General features: G+C 42.5%; 1 protein-coding gene across 4 annotated transcripts in view; it reads left to right on the top strand.

Moving 5' to 3' along the window:
* LOC139475333 (transmembrane protease serine 3-like) overlaps positions 1-16,572 on the top strand; it is a 34,324-nt gene that overhangs the window by 6,245 nt on the left and 11,507 nt on the right. For 3 of the 4 annotated variants that reach the window (XM_071258561.1, XM_071258573.1, XM_071258568.1), the window contains exons 3-8: positions 5,911-6,300; positions 6,451-6,561; positions 6,760-6,873; positions 8,703-8,810; positions 14,550-14,657; positions 15,338-15,448. In XM_071258561.1, coding sequence (XP_071114662.1) covers positions 5,911-6,300; positions 6,451-6,561; positions 6,760-6,873; positions 8,703-8,810; positions 14,550-14,657; positions 15,338-15,448 — 942 coding nt within the window. The remainder of the gene's footprint in view (positions 1-5,910; positions 6,301-6,450; positions 6,562-6,759; positions 6,874-8,702; positions 8,811-14,549; positions 14,658-15,337; positions 15,449-16,572) is intronic. The other variant, XM_071258581.1, reaches the window with a different exon arrangement.

Here is a 16,572-nt window from a genome sequence, read left to right as displayed (position 1 = left end):
GTTGTCATGCTTCATTCATGTTGTTTGGCCGTGACACAGAAATTGCCCAAATTAAAAATGTAGGCGGTGTCTGTGTGCTGCCTAGTTTGACAAGGCTGTTCAAAGTTATGTGCGGCAAGGTAGCACTTACATGTCACCTGCCAACCTACCCTCCAGACACAGGCCAAACATGTAATGACAGACTGCTTTTATCATCTCTTAAAGGAAGTGTTAAAAAAGTGTTGTTGTGAAATGGCCTAACCAACTTTAACTGTAGACTGTGTGCATCCTTACAATGAGGACACTATTGGCTTTCATCAAGTTTAGGTTTCATTTTTAGTCACGTCTAAGAGTAATTTCCTCAAATGCAAAGATAAACTTGTTCATAAGTTGCCAGTATCATTAAATAGATTGTTTGTTTTTTCATTTTCTGTTATTTTGACAATGTATCGTCAGCTGAAGAAATAAGACAATGCGCTGGACCTTGTACATGATGCCATATCCTTCATCTGTTTGTAACTTAATTCTTCACAAGCTATCATTCATTAGAGTGTGTTTTCCTTACTTTCTGTTATTTTGACAATGGACTGTAGATTATGGCAATATTTTAAAGTATTTATTTTGTTGAAATAACATTTGACTGCAGAGCTACGAAACAAACTCATGAATTAACATGCGTAATGAAATAAGACAAAGCACTGGTGCCATAGTCTTCAACTGTTTGTTATTTAATCATTTCTGATTTGCAGTGATATTTGGTAGCGTATTTCTCTGAAACAACAAACATTGAGCATGATAATAATGAATGTGAATAATATTGAATCATTTTGTGATAGTACTGGCAATTTTATGAAAGAGGGTCTGTGTGAAATAAAATTGTTGCTATCACTGGCACAAACAGCTTTTTGACATCAGAGAAGAGTTACTCATTAATATTCTCCTAATAAACCACCTCAAACTCTCAACAAATGAATCATATAGGCGCTGAGTCTATAACTGCAAAATGTAGCACAAGTAATCATGGTAATATTGTCACGCAATTTTTATTTCTTTTGCGTCCTTTCTTTAAATTTGTGCATACTGGATAAGATAAATATTTGAAATGGAAGAAACTTTCAATTACCCGTGGGAATGACTGCCATATAAACTCAGTTATCTGTTAGACATTCCAGAATTTTCTTTTCTGCAATTTTGAATTTTGAATTGAGAACTTAAATATGGTTCAAAGTGTAGTCTGGAATGGAAGTCACCAGTTTGGTACAATTAGTGACGAAAGCTCGGGCAAGCTGTTTAATGATTGGTGACTTCTTGTTAGTCATTTCATAATTGGTGGGTGTGTTACAGGCGATGTCATCAGCTTGTGTCTCTGCCTGTGCATGATGTCAGGTTACTCTGTGTGTTACAGGAGATGTCATCAGCTTGTTTCTTGTTTCTCTGCCTGTGCATGATGTCAGGTTACTCTGTGTGTTACAGGCGATGTCATCAGCTTGTTTGTTGTCTCTGTCTGTGCCTGATGTCATGTTATTCTGTGTATTACAGGCGATGTCATCAGCGTGTGTCTCTGTCTGTGCATGATGTCAGGTTACTCTGTGTGTTACAGGCGATGTCATCAGCTGGTGTCTCTGTCTGTGCATGATGTCAGGTTATTCTGTGTGTTACAGGCGATGTCATCAGCGTGTGTCTCTGTCTGTGCATGATGTCAGGTTATTCTGTGTGTTACAGGCGATGTCATCAGCTTGTGTCTCTGTCTGTGCATGATGTCAGGTTACTCTGTGTGTTACAGGCAATGTCATCAGCTTGTTTGTTGTCTCTCTGCCTGTGCATAATGTCAGGTTATTTTGTGTGTTACAGGCGATGTCATCAGCGTGTGTCTCTGTCTGTGCATGATGTCAGGTTATTCTGTGTGTTATAGGTGATGTCATCAGTTTGTTTGTTGTCTCTCTCTGTGCATGATGTCAGGTTATTCTGTGTGTTACAGGCGATGTCATCAGCGTGTGTCTCTGTCTGTGCATGATGTCAGGTTATTCTGTGTGTTACAGGTGATGTCATCAGCTTGTTTGTTGTCTCTCTGCCTTTGCATGATGTCAGGTTATTCTGTGTGTTACAGGCGATGTCATCAGCTGGTGTGTCTGTCTGTGCATGATGTCAGGTTACTCTGTGTGTTACAGGCGATGTCATCAGCTTGTTTGTTGTTTCTCTGCCTTTGCATGATGTCAGGTTATTCTGTGTGTTACAGGCGATGTCATCAGCGTGTGTCTCTGTCTGTGCATGATGTCAGGTTATTTTGTGTGTTACAGGCGATGTCATCAGCGTGTGTCTCTGTCTGTGCATGATGTCAGGTTATTCTATGTGTTACAGGCGATGTCATCAGCTTGTTTGTTGTCTCTGGCTGTGCATGATGTCAGGTTATTTTGTGTGTTACAGGCGATGTCATCAGCTGGTGTCTCTGTCTGTGCATGATGTCAGGTTATTTTGTGTGTTACAGGCGATGTCATCAGCTTGTTTGTTGTCTCTGGCTGTGCATGATGTCAGGTTATTTTGTGTGTTACAGGCGATGTCATCAGCGTGTGTCTCTGTCTGTGCATGATGTCACGTTATTCTGTGTGTTACAGGCGATGTCATCAGCTGGTGTCTCTGGCTGTGCCTGATGTCAGGTTATTTTATGTGTTACAGGCGATGTCATCAGCGTGTGTCTCTGGCTGTGCATGATGTCAGGTTATATTGTGTGTTACAGGCGATGTCATCAGCTGGTGTCTCTGGCTGTGCATGATGTCAGGTTATTTTGTGTGTTACAGGAGATGTCATCAGCTTGTTTGTGTCTCTGCCTGTGCATGATGTCAGGTTACTCTGTGTGTTACAGGAGATGTCATCAGCTTGTTTGTTGTTTCTCTGGCTGTGCATGATGTCAGGTTATTCTGTGTGTTACAGGCGATGTCATCAGCTTGTTTGTTGTCTCTGTCTGTGCATGATGTCAGGTTATTCTGTGTGTTACAGGCGATGTCATCAGCTTGTTTCTTGTTTCTCTGCCTGTGCATGATGTCAGGTTATTCTGTGTGTTACCGGCGATGTCATCAGCTTGTGTCTCTGTCTGTGCATGATGTCAGGTTACTCTGTGTGTTACAGGCGATGTCATCAGCTTGTTTGTTGTCTCTGTCTGTGCCTGATGTCATGTTATTCTGTGTGTTACAGGCGATGTCATCAGCGTGTGTCTCTGTCTGTGCATGATGTCAGGTTACTCTGTGTGTTACAGGCGATGTCATCAGCTGGTGTCTCTGTCTGTGCATGATGTCAGGTTACTCTGTGTGTTACAGGCGATGTCATCAGCTTGTTTGTTGTTTCTCTGCCTTTGCATGATGTCAGGTTATTCTGTGTGTTACAGGCGATGTCATCAGCGTGTGTCTCTGTCTGTGCATGATGTCAGGTTATTTTGTGTGTTACAGGCGATGTCATCAGCGTGTGTCTCTGTCTGTGCATGATGTCAGGTTATTCTGTGTGTTACAGGCGATGTCATCAGCTTGTTTGTTGTCTCTGGCTGTGCATGATGTCAGGTTATTTTGTGTGTTACAGGCGATGTCATCAGCTGGTGTCTCTGTCTGTGCATGATGTCAGGTTATTTTGTGTGTTACAGGCGATGTCATCAGCTTGTTTGTTGTCTCTGGCTGTGCATGATGTCAGGTTATTTTGTGTGTTACAGGCGATGTCATCAGCGTGTGTCTCTGTCTGTGCATGATGTCACGTTATTCTGTGTGTTACAGGCGATGTCATCAGCTGGTGTCTCTGGCTGTGCCTGATGTCAGGTTATTTTGTGTGTTACAGGCGATGTCATCAGCGTGTGTCTCTGGCTGTGCATGATGTCAGGTTATATTGTGTGTTACAGGCGATGTCATCAGCTGGTGTCTCTGGCTGTGCATGATGTCAGGTTATTTTGTGTGTTACAGGAGATGTCATCAGCTTGTTTGTTGTCTCTGCCTGTGCATGATGTCAGGTTACTCTGTGTGTTACAGGAGATGTCATCAGCTTGTTTGTTGTTTCTCTGGCTGTGCATGATGTCAGGTTATTCTGTGTGTTACAGGCGATGTCATCAGCTTGTTTGTTGTCTCTGTCTGTGCATGATGTCAGGTTATTCTGTGTGTTACAGGCGATGTCATCAGCTTGTTTCTTGTTTCTCTGCCTGTGCATGATGTCAGGTTATTCTGTGTGTTACCGGCGATGTCATCAGCTTGTGTCTCTGTCTGTGCATGATGTCAGGTTACTCTGTGTGTTACAGGCGATGTCATCAGCTTGTTTGTTGTCTCTGTCTGTGCCTGATGTCATGTTATTCTGTGTGTTACAGGCGATGTCATCAGCGTGTGTCTCTGTCTGTGCATGATGTCAGGTTACTCTGTGTGTTACAGGCGATGTCATCAGCTGGTGTCTCTGTCTGTGCATGATGTCAGGTTACTCTGTGTGTTACAGGCGATGTCATCAGCGTGTGTCTCTGTCTGTGCATGATGTCAGGTTACTCTGTGTGTTACAGGCGATGTCATCAGTGTGTGTCTCTGTCTGTGCATGATGTCAGGTTACTCTGTGTGTTACAGGCGATGTCATCAGCGTGTGTCTCTGTCTGTGCATGATGTCAGGTTACTCTGTGTGTTACAGGCGATGTCATCAGCGTGTGTCTCTGTCTGTGCATGATGTCAGGTTATTCTGTGTGTTACAGGCGATGTCATCAGTTTGTTTGTTGTCTCTGGCTGTGCATGATGTCAGGTTATTCTGTGTGTTACAGGCGATGTCATCAGCTTGTTTGTTGTCTCTGTCTGTGCATGATGTCAGGTTATTCTGTGTGTTACAGGCGATGTCATCAGCTTGTTTGTTGTTTCTCTGGCTGTGCATGATGTCATGTTATTCTGTGTGTTACAGGCGATGTCATCAGCTTGTTTCTTGTTTCTCTGCCTGTGCATGATGTCAGGTTATTCTGTGTGTTACAGGCAATGTCATCAGCTTGTTTGTTGTCTCTGCCTGTGCATGATGTCAGGTTATTCTGTGTGTTACAGGCGATGTCATCAGCTGGTGTCTCTGCCTGTGCATGATGTCAGGTTATTCTGTGTGTTACAGGCGATGTCATCAGCTGGTGTCTCTGTCTGTGCATGATGTCAGGTTATTCTGTGTGTTACAGGCGATGTCATCAGCTGGTGTCTCTGTCTGTGCATGATGTCAGGTTATTCCGTGTGTTACAGGCGATGTCATTAGTTTGTTTATTGTCTCTGTCTGTGCATGATGTCAGGTTATTTTGTGTGTTACAGGCGATGTCATCAGCTTGTTTGTTGTTTCTCTGCCTGTGCATGATGTCAGGTTATTCTGTGTGTTACAGGCGATGTCATCAGCTGGTGTCTCTGGCTGTGCATGATGTCAGGTTATTCTGTGTTACAGGCGATGTCATCAGCTGGTGTCTCTGTCTGTGCATGATGTCAGGTTATTCTGTGTGTTACAGGCGATGTCATCAGCTTGTGTCTCTCTGTCTGTGCATGATGTCAGGTTATTCCGTGTGTTACAGGCGATGTCATTAGTTTGTTTGTTGTCTCTGCCTGTGCATGATGTCAGGTTATTTTGTGTTACAGGAAATGTCATCAGCTTGTTTGTTGTCTCTCTGCCTGTGCATGATGTCAGGTTATTTTGTGTGTTACAGGAAATGTCATCAGCTTGTTTGTTGTCTCTCTGCCTGTGCATGATGTCAGGTTATTCTGTGTGTTACAGGAAATGTCATCAGCTTGTTTGTTGTTTCTCTGCCTGTGCATGATGTCAGGTTATTCTGTGTGTTACAGGAAATGTCATCAGCTTGTTTGTTGTCTCTCTGGCTGTGCATGATTTCAGGTTACTCTGTGTGTAACAGGCGATGTCATCAGCTTTTTGTCTCTAGTTGTGCATGATGTCAGGTTATTCTGTGTGTTACAGGCGATGTCAGAAGGGCTGTGAATGCTGCTGAGGCTAACATGCAATCAACATTGAGCATCTCCTACTCTGTGTCATCTTCCCCAACACCATCAACCCCACCATCTCCACCAACCACAACCTCTCCCTCAGCGTCGCTGTCCCAGACAACTCACATTCCCATCACTCGTACGATCTCCATAAAGCCATCTCCCACAGCTTCAGGAACAGCTATTTCTCCGTCACATACATACCAGATCTCTTCCAGTGAGAGTGACCTCACCTCTACAGCACATATCTCCCCAACTCATACCTCTGTTCTTTCTTCTTCAACTGCATCCTCTCCTGTAGCAGAGACCTCGTCTGCAGCACCGACAACATCATCCAGAGTGCTTGACACCACCACTCTACCAGGTAGGCACAGATAGATGTTAGGCCTTAAAATCTGTTTTTGTCAGCTAGTTCTCATCATTCTGACATGGAGGTATGATAATATTATTTGTATGTACTAAGATCATGTTGCCTACTTTTGCCCCTGACGTTGACGTGTGTATATTACTCCAGCATGTGGGTCTGACCAGCTCCGCTGTGACAGTGGTCAGTGTGTAGACGGCAGCTCCAGGTGCAACAGGAAGATTGAATGCTTTGACCAGTCCGATGAAACCTCCTGTTCAGGTTTGTAACTTACCATTGTTTGACTCTTGAATACGAATTTATTCCTGTTTGACTAGTGAAACAAGTCAGAGGTGATCAAATCAAGATGTCCAAGTCACCTCAAAAAATAGTTGCTTGCCTCAAACAATAGTTGCTTTTAATTTTCATACAGCAACATTTTCCCAGCCACTGACATGTTATGTGATGGTACTATTCCAGAATGTCAGCAGTCAGGAGGCTACCAGTGTGCCTCAGGCCTGTGTTTGTGGGACGGCAAGCGCCGATGCAACGGACGCTTCGATTGTGCCGACCTTAGTGATGAACTCAACTGTCGTAAGTTAATAATACTTTGAACTTATGAACGGAGCAGGTCAGTGTTGCTTAAGAATGTTATTTTCTATGGTGTATGATTTTTGTCATATTTGACAAAATAATATTCTGCACAAAAAAAGTTAGGAATCGTGAATATTTATGGGGATATTTTTATGAAATGGTTTGTTCAGTCTTCACTATGAAAGAATATCCCCCAAAATATTTATGACCCCTAATTTTTAATGTTCAGTATATATCATTTACTCATTCAGTCATTTCTAGTAACAACCAAGTAATAATGTTTTAAATGTGCATGTATTTCACAGCAGCCTTTAAGTTCACTCTAGTCTACTTGACCGAGACTACCAGATTGTGCTGAGGACAAGTCAGAAATTCTCATTGACGAGTAGCATTTGAGGACTATTATTCTGTCCCGTTCTCAATGCTTCAGTTTCACTACTAATTGGAAGTCAATAAAACTGACAGTAAATGTAAACATAGTAAACATGTTTGTTTCATTCATGAAGGACTGGCTACAAACTCTGAGGACAGTAACATGACATTTGCACTAGTCCTCTGAATGATGACTTCACATATTGGAGCTAGTTTTCAGTCCTACTTGCACTTGGTTGGGTAGTCCAGTGGTTAAAGCAATTCCCAAACTCCAGGTTCAAATCCCTAAATGTCACTGGATCTGGTGCTCGAATAGAGCTTTCAAATAGTTATCAGGTCTCCTTGCACTCTGGAGCAGAGGGGTAGTCTAGTTGGTAAAGCGTTTGCTTGTCATGCCAAAGGCCTGTGTTCTATTCCCTGCATGGCTACAATGTATATACATTTCTGGTGCCCCTACCATGATATTGCTGAAATGTTGATTAACAGCTAACTGCCATCTCACTCCTTTGCACTCTGTCAGCCCTATCATATGTTGAGACAAAATCTTTTAGGAGATGCTTTCTCTGGAATCTATTTATATGTATACCTGGGCAGGGGTTGCACTTGTGTTTGATGCTATAGATGTCTTTGCACAGTACAGGTCAATGAATGTTATGACTAGGTATTGTTTTCTTTATCAGACATCTCCTACCTTTCCCCATTTCTTTCACCAGGTTGTTACATTTTACACAAATATGATGAGGAACTCAACTTTCATCAACCTGATGTTCAGGGTCCCTTCTGGGGATTCAAGACTATGTAAATGGTATCCTGTTGATAAAAAGACAATGGTTCAGTATTGGCTGTATTTTCACCTAGGCTGAATGCAACAATATTCAATCATGACACATTGCCCAACATGTCTGAAAGTAGGGCTGGGACGAGTCCAAATTTATTACCCGGGTACCCAACCCCCTTTCACTCGACCCTACCCAGGTACCCACTGTAGGTCTCAAGAGGAATTATAATAGATATATGGTCTCTTATGAAACGATTGAATCATGCATACACTGAAGTTGACTGAAGTTTTATCTTTACTCAAACATATACAAGTGAAAAAGAATGTGTGCATCATCAGAAAGAAATGCGCACATTAGCGACTTGTAGTGTAACCACTGAGCTTTAGTGAGTTTTTGTCATTAAACGATATATCACGTGACAAACCACGGGTCCGGGCAGTACTGTGGGTACCCGGGTCCTATTCAGGACCCATACGACCTGAGTACCCTTGTACCCGAGTTAACCATCAGAGATCAACCTGTAAGTAGCCATTAGTGTTTTTCACTTTTTTCAAAGGAAAAGTTTCAGGCAACAACAAATTCAGTTGTCATTTGCCATGTGGGTTTTAGACAAATTTGAACCCCAGCTGTCAACTGTCACATTTCTGATTCATATGCATATTTTCATGTTTTCTTCAGCTCGTAGAAGCAATTACCATGTGTGCAAGAATGGAATGCAGATTATACAAGGGCTGTTGTGCAACGGCGTTGATAACTGTTATGACAACAGTGATGAAGAGGACTGTCGTAAGTTTCTATGGTTACGTAACATGTTACCGTATTCGACGTAATAAGCGCCCTGCTCTAATAAGTGCCCACGGCGATATTTACTAATATATTTGCTGGTGAACAATCCCAATTAGCACCCCTTCCGATTGATCAATGTACAAAAGACATATTTATTCGCGTATAACACGCAATTAAATTCTGGAAAAATATATCTGTCGTATATAAACATTTCAGGCTGTCAGCATAAACTACAAAATTTATCTTTCAAGGCTGTTTTTTTTCACCAAAATAACATTCTATTAAGAGCCCCCCATTTCCAATTTTGAGAGCGACCTGAGCGCTTATTGCGTCGAATACGGTATATTGAACATATTGTTTTAATGCTGTTTCTGCTGTCAACGTACAGTACAACCAACTCCATGGGACCACGAGAAACAGTTTGTCCAACCATTATTCATTATTCACATGATTATGAGCCAGTCTCGTTAAAATCAGATTCTCGTTCTCAATACCGCTAAACAAAGATCTGAGGACATCCCATTACAGGTCATGTCAGACCGACCTTTCGCGAACTTTAACCGACCAATGGAATGACTGACAAGATGTCAACATTAGAATGCAGCTTTCTCGTGCTTTACGGCCCTAATTTCAAATTGGGGACTATGCTTCAAAACATATTTTGACAAGTTCTCGATTAAAAATTTGAAATCTGAACAAAAGAACATTCTGGAATGGCTAATAGATGGTCTAGATTGTATGGATTCAGTTGTTAAGCCCTTAACTACCTCTGGAATACCCAGTGTTAAATTTTTCAAGGTTGCATGATTAGAAATCGCATTCCGACTGTCACTTTCATGATCTGGTAAACGGCGCTCTGATTGGTCAGATGAAAGGTCGGTCTGATGTGACCCCGAATGGGATGTCCTCAGATCTTTGTTTAGCGGTAGCGAGAACTAAGATCTGATTTTAATGAGATTGGATTATGAGCATGCAGTACTCCTCCTGGGACAAGAGACTTGGATTTCTTTTGTTTCACTATTGACAACATAATTCCAGAATTGATTGTAGCTTTTTCAGGGGATACTTTGTATCATTTCTCCTGTGTAACAATGAAAAGTAGGAAGAATGGCATGACCTGGTTGAATATGTGTTAATGTGCCACAATGTGATCTGGCTGAATGTGTGTTAGTCAAGAAATAAACAGGTGGGAGTTGTTAATTCTACGATAAACAACGACCACAAGTTGTTTATCTTATGTATGAGATATCAACATAATGTACAGCCTCTTTAAGCAAGTTAAAAAAGAACAAGCTTTGAAAATACTTTCTTGTATTTAAATAATGATGACACCCTGAATACAATTCGATCTTGGCAAGGTCAGACAAGTCTATTTTGTGGGGAGTAGATTGTTATTTCCTGGATATTCTCACAATTGTCACAGTGATTATCTGTACCTTTTCTCCCAATACCAATTGTCATATCTCGCCTACTTTTGGATGGGATTGTTCAGCCATCGTTTTTATCTGCATTGCCCAGCTACATCTATGGGTTGGTTGGTTGGTTGGTTGTTTTACGCCGCACTCAGCAATATTCCAGCTATATGATGGTGACATCCAGTGATTGATATCATGAGCATTGATACACACAATTGGGATCGATGACATGCATCAACCAAGTCAGCGAGCCTGACCACCCGATCCTGTTAGTCGCCTCTCACGACAAGTATAATCGCCTTTTACGGCAAGCATGGGTTGCTGAAGACCTATTCTACCCCGGATCTTCACAGGTCACATCTATGGGGAACAACTCAGAGTTCTATCATGACTTCATTTCTGGAAATTCGAACATGAGAGGGGAGTGTCTAGTGACATCTATGGGGAACAACTCACTAGACACTCCCCTCTCAAAAATAATGTCGTCCAATATACAAGTTGTGAGCGCATGTTCGAATTTCCAGAAATGAAGTCATGATAGAACTCTGTTTTATTGTGAAATAAACCACACTTCGTTCTTCATTCTTCTTTGCGATTTATCATGTAGCTATTGTATATTATACCACAAGTAAAGAGTGAGTTTAGATTTAACATTATGTCAGTATTTTGAAAGTCATATCCAACAAGACAATGTTATGGAAATAAAATATGTTGTCAGTACATAAGTTGTATTTGATATTTAATCCCCAAACATATTTTAGCACAGCAATACTATGTATAACCATAAGAGACAGGCTGTATTGGTTAGTTGGTTTGTTTGTTTGTTGTATAAAGCCGCACTCAGCAGTATTCCAACTATATGGCAACGGTCTGTAAATAATTAAGTCTTGACCGGACAATCCAGTGATTGATATCATGAGCATTGATCCACGCAATTGGGATACAATGACATGCATCAACCAAGTCAACAAGCCTGATCACCCGATACAATTAGCCGCCTTTTACGACAAGCATAGTCACCTTTTATGGCAAGCATGGGTTACTGAAGACCTAATCTATCCCGGATCTTCTCGGGTATTGCCACACCAGTTGAAAGTCACTCATACTATAAGCCTCCAGGTGTCCTGGTAGAGAGGCAGTTATTACCACACTTAGATGGAGTATTGCTAGCACGATCACAACACTCACTCGTTCTCCTGACAGAGGAGAATATGTTCAATCATTCTGTCTTAAATATAGTAATGCGCTTATTGAAATATCACATCAACCAAGTATGTGAGGTGTGAGGGCTTCAGCTGAATACTTACTTCAGTTTATGGAACACATTTTAATAGCTATATCGTCAAATGCTACCCATGATATTAAAATTATCATAGACTCAATAGACCAAAGCTGTTTCCATCAAAGACACATCTGTACCTGTCGTTGAGCTTGGCTTACCACATGATCAGTAAATCAATATCATCCACCTTTCACTGGAAACATTGAAAGGCATGTTATGATAATTGCCAGTCATTAATGTTTGCTGTGGAGAACATGACGAATCCCGCTGTGCAAAAGCATGTAGATAGTGCATTCAGTAATAATTGTAAACACTAAGTACTTAGGACTGTTATTATTGCTGAACAAACAAGGCCGAGGTATTTACAATGGTCATGGTTGCTAAAACACTTGTTTTAGTGCTTTCTTTGCCCTGAGCTGTGCCATCATAGGTTTTGAATGTCTGTTGTGGGATTGTCTGTGTATACTTGGACAAAACTAAAGGTCATTTATGTGCTATTATGTGACATAAGTATTGACTGCACCATCACGATATGCGTATTCACACACATCCATGTGGTTAGAACATTCTGCAAACAAGTGTTTGTATCTGTCAAACATGTCCCCACGGACAATAGACAGTCAGGTTGTATCTAGGGTGTGACAGTGTCCTGCCATGTTTCAGTGTATCCAGGGTGTAACAGTGTCCTGCCATGTTTCAGTGTATCCCAGGTGTAACAGTGTCCTGCCATGTTTCCGTGCATCCAGGGTATAACAGTGTCCTGCCATGTTTCAGTGTATCCAGGGTGGAACAGTGTCCTGCCATGTTTCAGTGCATCCCAGGGTGTGACAGTGTCCTGCCATGTTTCAGTGTATCCAGGGTGTAACAGTGTCCTGCCATGTTTCAGTGTATCCCAGGTGTAACAGTGTCCTGCCATGTTTCAGTGCATCCAGGGTATAACAGTGTCCTGCCATGTTTCAGTGTATCCAGGGTGGAACAGTGTCATGCCATGTTTCAGTGTATCCAGGGTGTAACAGTGTCCTGCCATGTTTCAGTGTATCCAGGGTATAACAGTGTCCTGCCATGTTTCAGTGTATCCAGGGTGGAACAGTGTCCTGCCATGTTTCGGTGTATCTCAGGGTGTAACAGTGTCATGCCATGTTTCAGTGCATCCCAGGGTATAGCAGTGTCCTGCCATGTTTCAGTGTACCCAGGGTGGAACAGTGTCCTGCCATGTTACAGTGTATCCCAGGGTGTAACAGTGTCCTGCCATGTTTCAGTGTATCCAGGGTGTAACAGTGTCCTGCCATGTTTCAGTGTTTCCAGGGTATAACAGTGTCCTGCCATGTTTCAGTGTATCCAGGGTGTAACAGTGTCATACCATGTTTCAGTGTATCCCAGGGTATAGCAGTGTCCTGCCATGTTTCAGTGTATCCCAGGTGTAACAGTGTCCTGCCATGTTTCAGTGTGTCCCAGGGTGTAACAGTGTCCTGCCATGTTTCAGTGCATCCCAGGGTATAACAGTGTCCTGCCATGTTTCAGTGTATCCCAGGGTATAACAGTGTCCTGCCATGTTACAGTGCATCCCAGGGTATAACAGTGTCCTACCATGTTTCAGTGTATCCCAGGGTATAACAGTGTCATACCATGTTTCAGTGTATCCAGGGTATAACAGTGTCCTGCCATGTTTCCATGTATCCCAGGGTATAGCAGTGTCCTGCCATGTTTCAGTGTATCCCAGGGTGTAACAGTGTCTTGCCATGTTTCGGTGTATCCCAGGGTAAAACAGTGTCCTGCCATGTTTCAGTGCATCCCAGGGTATAGCAGTGTCCTGCCATGTTTCAGTGTATCCAGGGTATAACAGTGTCCTGCCATGTTACAGTGCATCCCGGGGTATAACAGTGTCCTGCCATGTTTCAGTGTATCCAGGGTGTAACAGTGTCCTGCCATGTTTCAGTGTTTCCAGGGTATAACAGTGTCCTGCCATGTTTCAGTGTATCCAGGGTGTAACAGTATCCTGCCATGTTTCAGTGTATCTCAGGGTGTAACAGTGTCCTGCCATGTTTCAGTGTATCTCAGGGTGTAACAGTGTCCTGCCATGTTTCAGTGTATCCCAGGGTATAACAGTGTCCTGCCATGTTTCAGTGTGTCCCAGGGTGTAACAGTGTCATGCCATGTTTCAGTGTATGCCAGGGTGTAACAGTGTCATGCCATGTTTCCGTGTATCCCAAGGTGTAACAGTGTCCTGCCATGTTTCAGTGTATCCCAGGGTATAGCAGTGTCCTGCCATGTTTCAGTGTATCCCAGGGTATAACAGTGTCCTACCATGTTTCAGTGTATCCCAAGGTATAACTGTGTATAACAGTGTCATGCCTTGTTTCAGTGTATCCCAGGGTGTAACAGTGTCATGCCATGTTTCAGTGTATCCCAGGGTATAACAGTGTCCTGCCATGTTTCAGTGCATCCCAGAGTGTAACAGTGTCCTGCCATGTTTCAGTGTATCCCAGGGTATAACAGTGTCCTGCCATGTTTCAGTGTATCCCAGGGTTTAACAGTGTCATGCCATGTTTCAGTGTATCCCAGGGTAAAACAGTATCCTGCCATGTTTCAGTGTGTCCCAGAGTGTAACAGTGTCATGCCATGTTTCAGTGTATCCCAGGTGTAACAGTGTCCTGCCATGTTTCAGTGTATCCCAGGGTGTCACAGTGTCCTGCCATGTTTCAGTGTGTCCCAGAGTGTAACAGTGTCATGCCATGTTTCAGTGTATGCCAGGGTGTAACAGTGTCATGCCATGTTTCAGTGCATCCCAGGGTATCACAGTGTCATGCCATGTTTCAGTGTATCCCAGGGTGTAACAGTGTCCTGCCATGTTTCAGTGCATCCCAGAGTGTAACAGTGTCCTGCCATGTTTCAGTGCATCCCAGAGTGTAACAGTGTCCTGCCATGTTTCAGTGTATCCCAGGTGTAACAGTGTCCTGCCATGTTTCAGTGTATCCCAGGGTGTCACAGTGTCCTGCCATGTTTCAGTGTGTCCCAGAGTGTAACAGTGTCATTATTTTGCAGGGTGTCACTCAGGCCGTGTGCCCTGCCTGGATGACAAGTGTATCATGAGGGAGTGGATGTGTGACGGCTACCCTGACTGTGTCAATGGCACGGATGAGGAAGGCTGCAGTATGTCATTTTTCTTTCATTAGATGTATTACCGGTACAGTTTACAGATGTGTTACCGGTACAGTTTACAGATGTATTACCGGTACAGTTTACAGGTGTATTACTGTTTGCTAGACCCGTGAAGATCTGGGGTAGAATAGGTCTTCAGCAACCCATGTTTGCCACTAATAGCCACTATGCTTGTCTGAAGAGGCGACTAACGGGATCGGGTGGTCAGGCTCGTTGACTTGGTTGATGCACCTCATCGCATCCCACTTACGTGGATTGATGCTCATGATGTCAATTACTGGATTGTCTGGTCCAGACTCGATTATTTACAGACCGCCGTTACATAGCTGGAATACTGCTAAGTACGGCATTAAACAACAAACAAACAAACAAACTGTTTGCTCATATAGGAGCTCTGATCTTGTATCTCTGTAACAGCTAACAATGAAGCTGTTTTGTAAGAACTGAAGACTAGATACCAAGATATCACATTTTACAACAGGACTACTGTCAGTAGAGTAAGAGGGTAACTTTCTTCTACATATTATCTCATATTGACTCCCCATGAACAGTAAGGTGTATTAATCTATATCTTCTTGAATTCTTAACTCAGGGCAACACTTGTAGAACTTATCAATTTTCTGGTTAACATAAAGCATAACTTATGACCTTGCTTCACTTTGACAATTCAGACCAGTGTTCTGCGAGTGAGTTTGTGTGCAAGGACTACCAGTGTCTCAACTACAGTCTGGTGTGTAATGGAGTGTTTGACTGTGCTGACGGGGAGGATGAACGTGAGTGCGGTGAGTTGCCACAAACATTCCACAACCTTATTATGATGGTGATTTAGGGCCAGGAGAGGCACCAAGCAGTGTTTGCTGGCTGTGATAGCAGACCAGCAATGTACCGGTATACCCCAATCTCATTATAATCAGATCTTCATGCTCGCTACCTCTACACAGAGATCTGAAGACATCCCATTACAGGTCACTTGTACCGTACTGGTATAACAGCTTCTTCGACACTATATCACAACACTACTTCTTTCCCCGTCATTAGGTGAATACTGAGTAATCCAACTGAGTTATATGTTTACATGGTGATACATGTATGTCGGTTATTCTATATTTTACAAATAGTCTTTTTTTCTGAGAAAAAATAGAAAAATCTGGGTTTCTTGATCTCAAATAGAGGCATCAGCTCAGTTGGCCTTGTATGGGAATGACGTCACATAAAATCGTCATGAACAATGGATGGCATCATATTCAATTATTTTCCACAATGATTCTGAGGACATCCTATTACGGGTCACGTCAGAACGACCTTTTGGGAACTTTGACCGACCACTGAAATGACTAACAAGAAGTCGATTTCAGCAAATTAGAAAGCAGCTTACTCGAGCTTTGCGGCACTCGTTTCGACCTGGCGACTTACATTTCAGACTACATTTGAAAAATATGTTGACACAGTTCTCAATTAAAATTGTGAAAACTGAATGAAAAGAACATTCCGGAATGTCTAATATATGATGGCGATTGTATGGCAGTGCTTCCCACGTATTGTGCAACACCCCCTCCGTTCAAATGTTTATCCCACGGAAGCGAGAGAGAGATGATAATTTTGATGGAATCAGTCGTACGGGCTGTAACTGTCTTTCTGAATAGCCTGTGTTAACGTTTACGTGGTTGCATGATTAGAAAACACATTCCGACTGTCACTTTCATGATCTGGTAAGCGATGCTTTGATTGGTCGGATAAATGGTTGTTCTGACGTGACCTGTAATGGGATGTCCTCAGATCTTTGTTTAGCAATAACGAGAACTAAGATCTGATTTTAATGAGATTGAAAGCGGAACAACCAGAACGATCAAGTCAGTCATAATTAAGCATAAACTATGATGCACAGTGAGAATTACTGAAAATAATT

This window comes from Haliotis cracherodii, unplaced genomic scaffold (assembly GCF_022045235.1).
Source record: "Haliotis cracherodii isolate W230 unplaced genomic scaffold, xgHalCrac1.p SCAF_1, whole genome shotgun sequence".
NCBI lineage: Eukaryota > Metazoa > Mollusca > Gastropoda > Lepetellida > Haliotidae > Haliotis > Haliotis cracherodii.
This window is presented reverse-complemented; position numbering and strand designations above follow the sequence as displayed.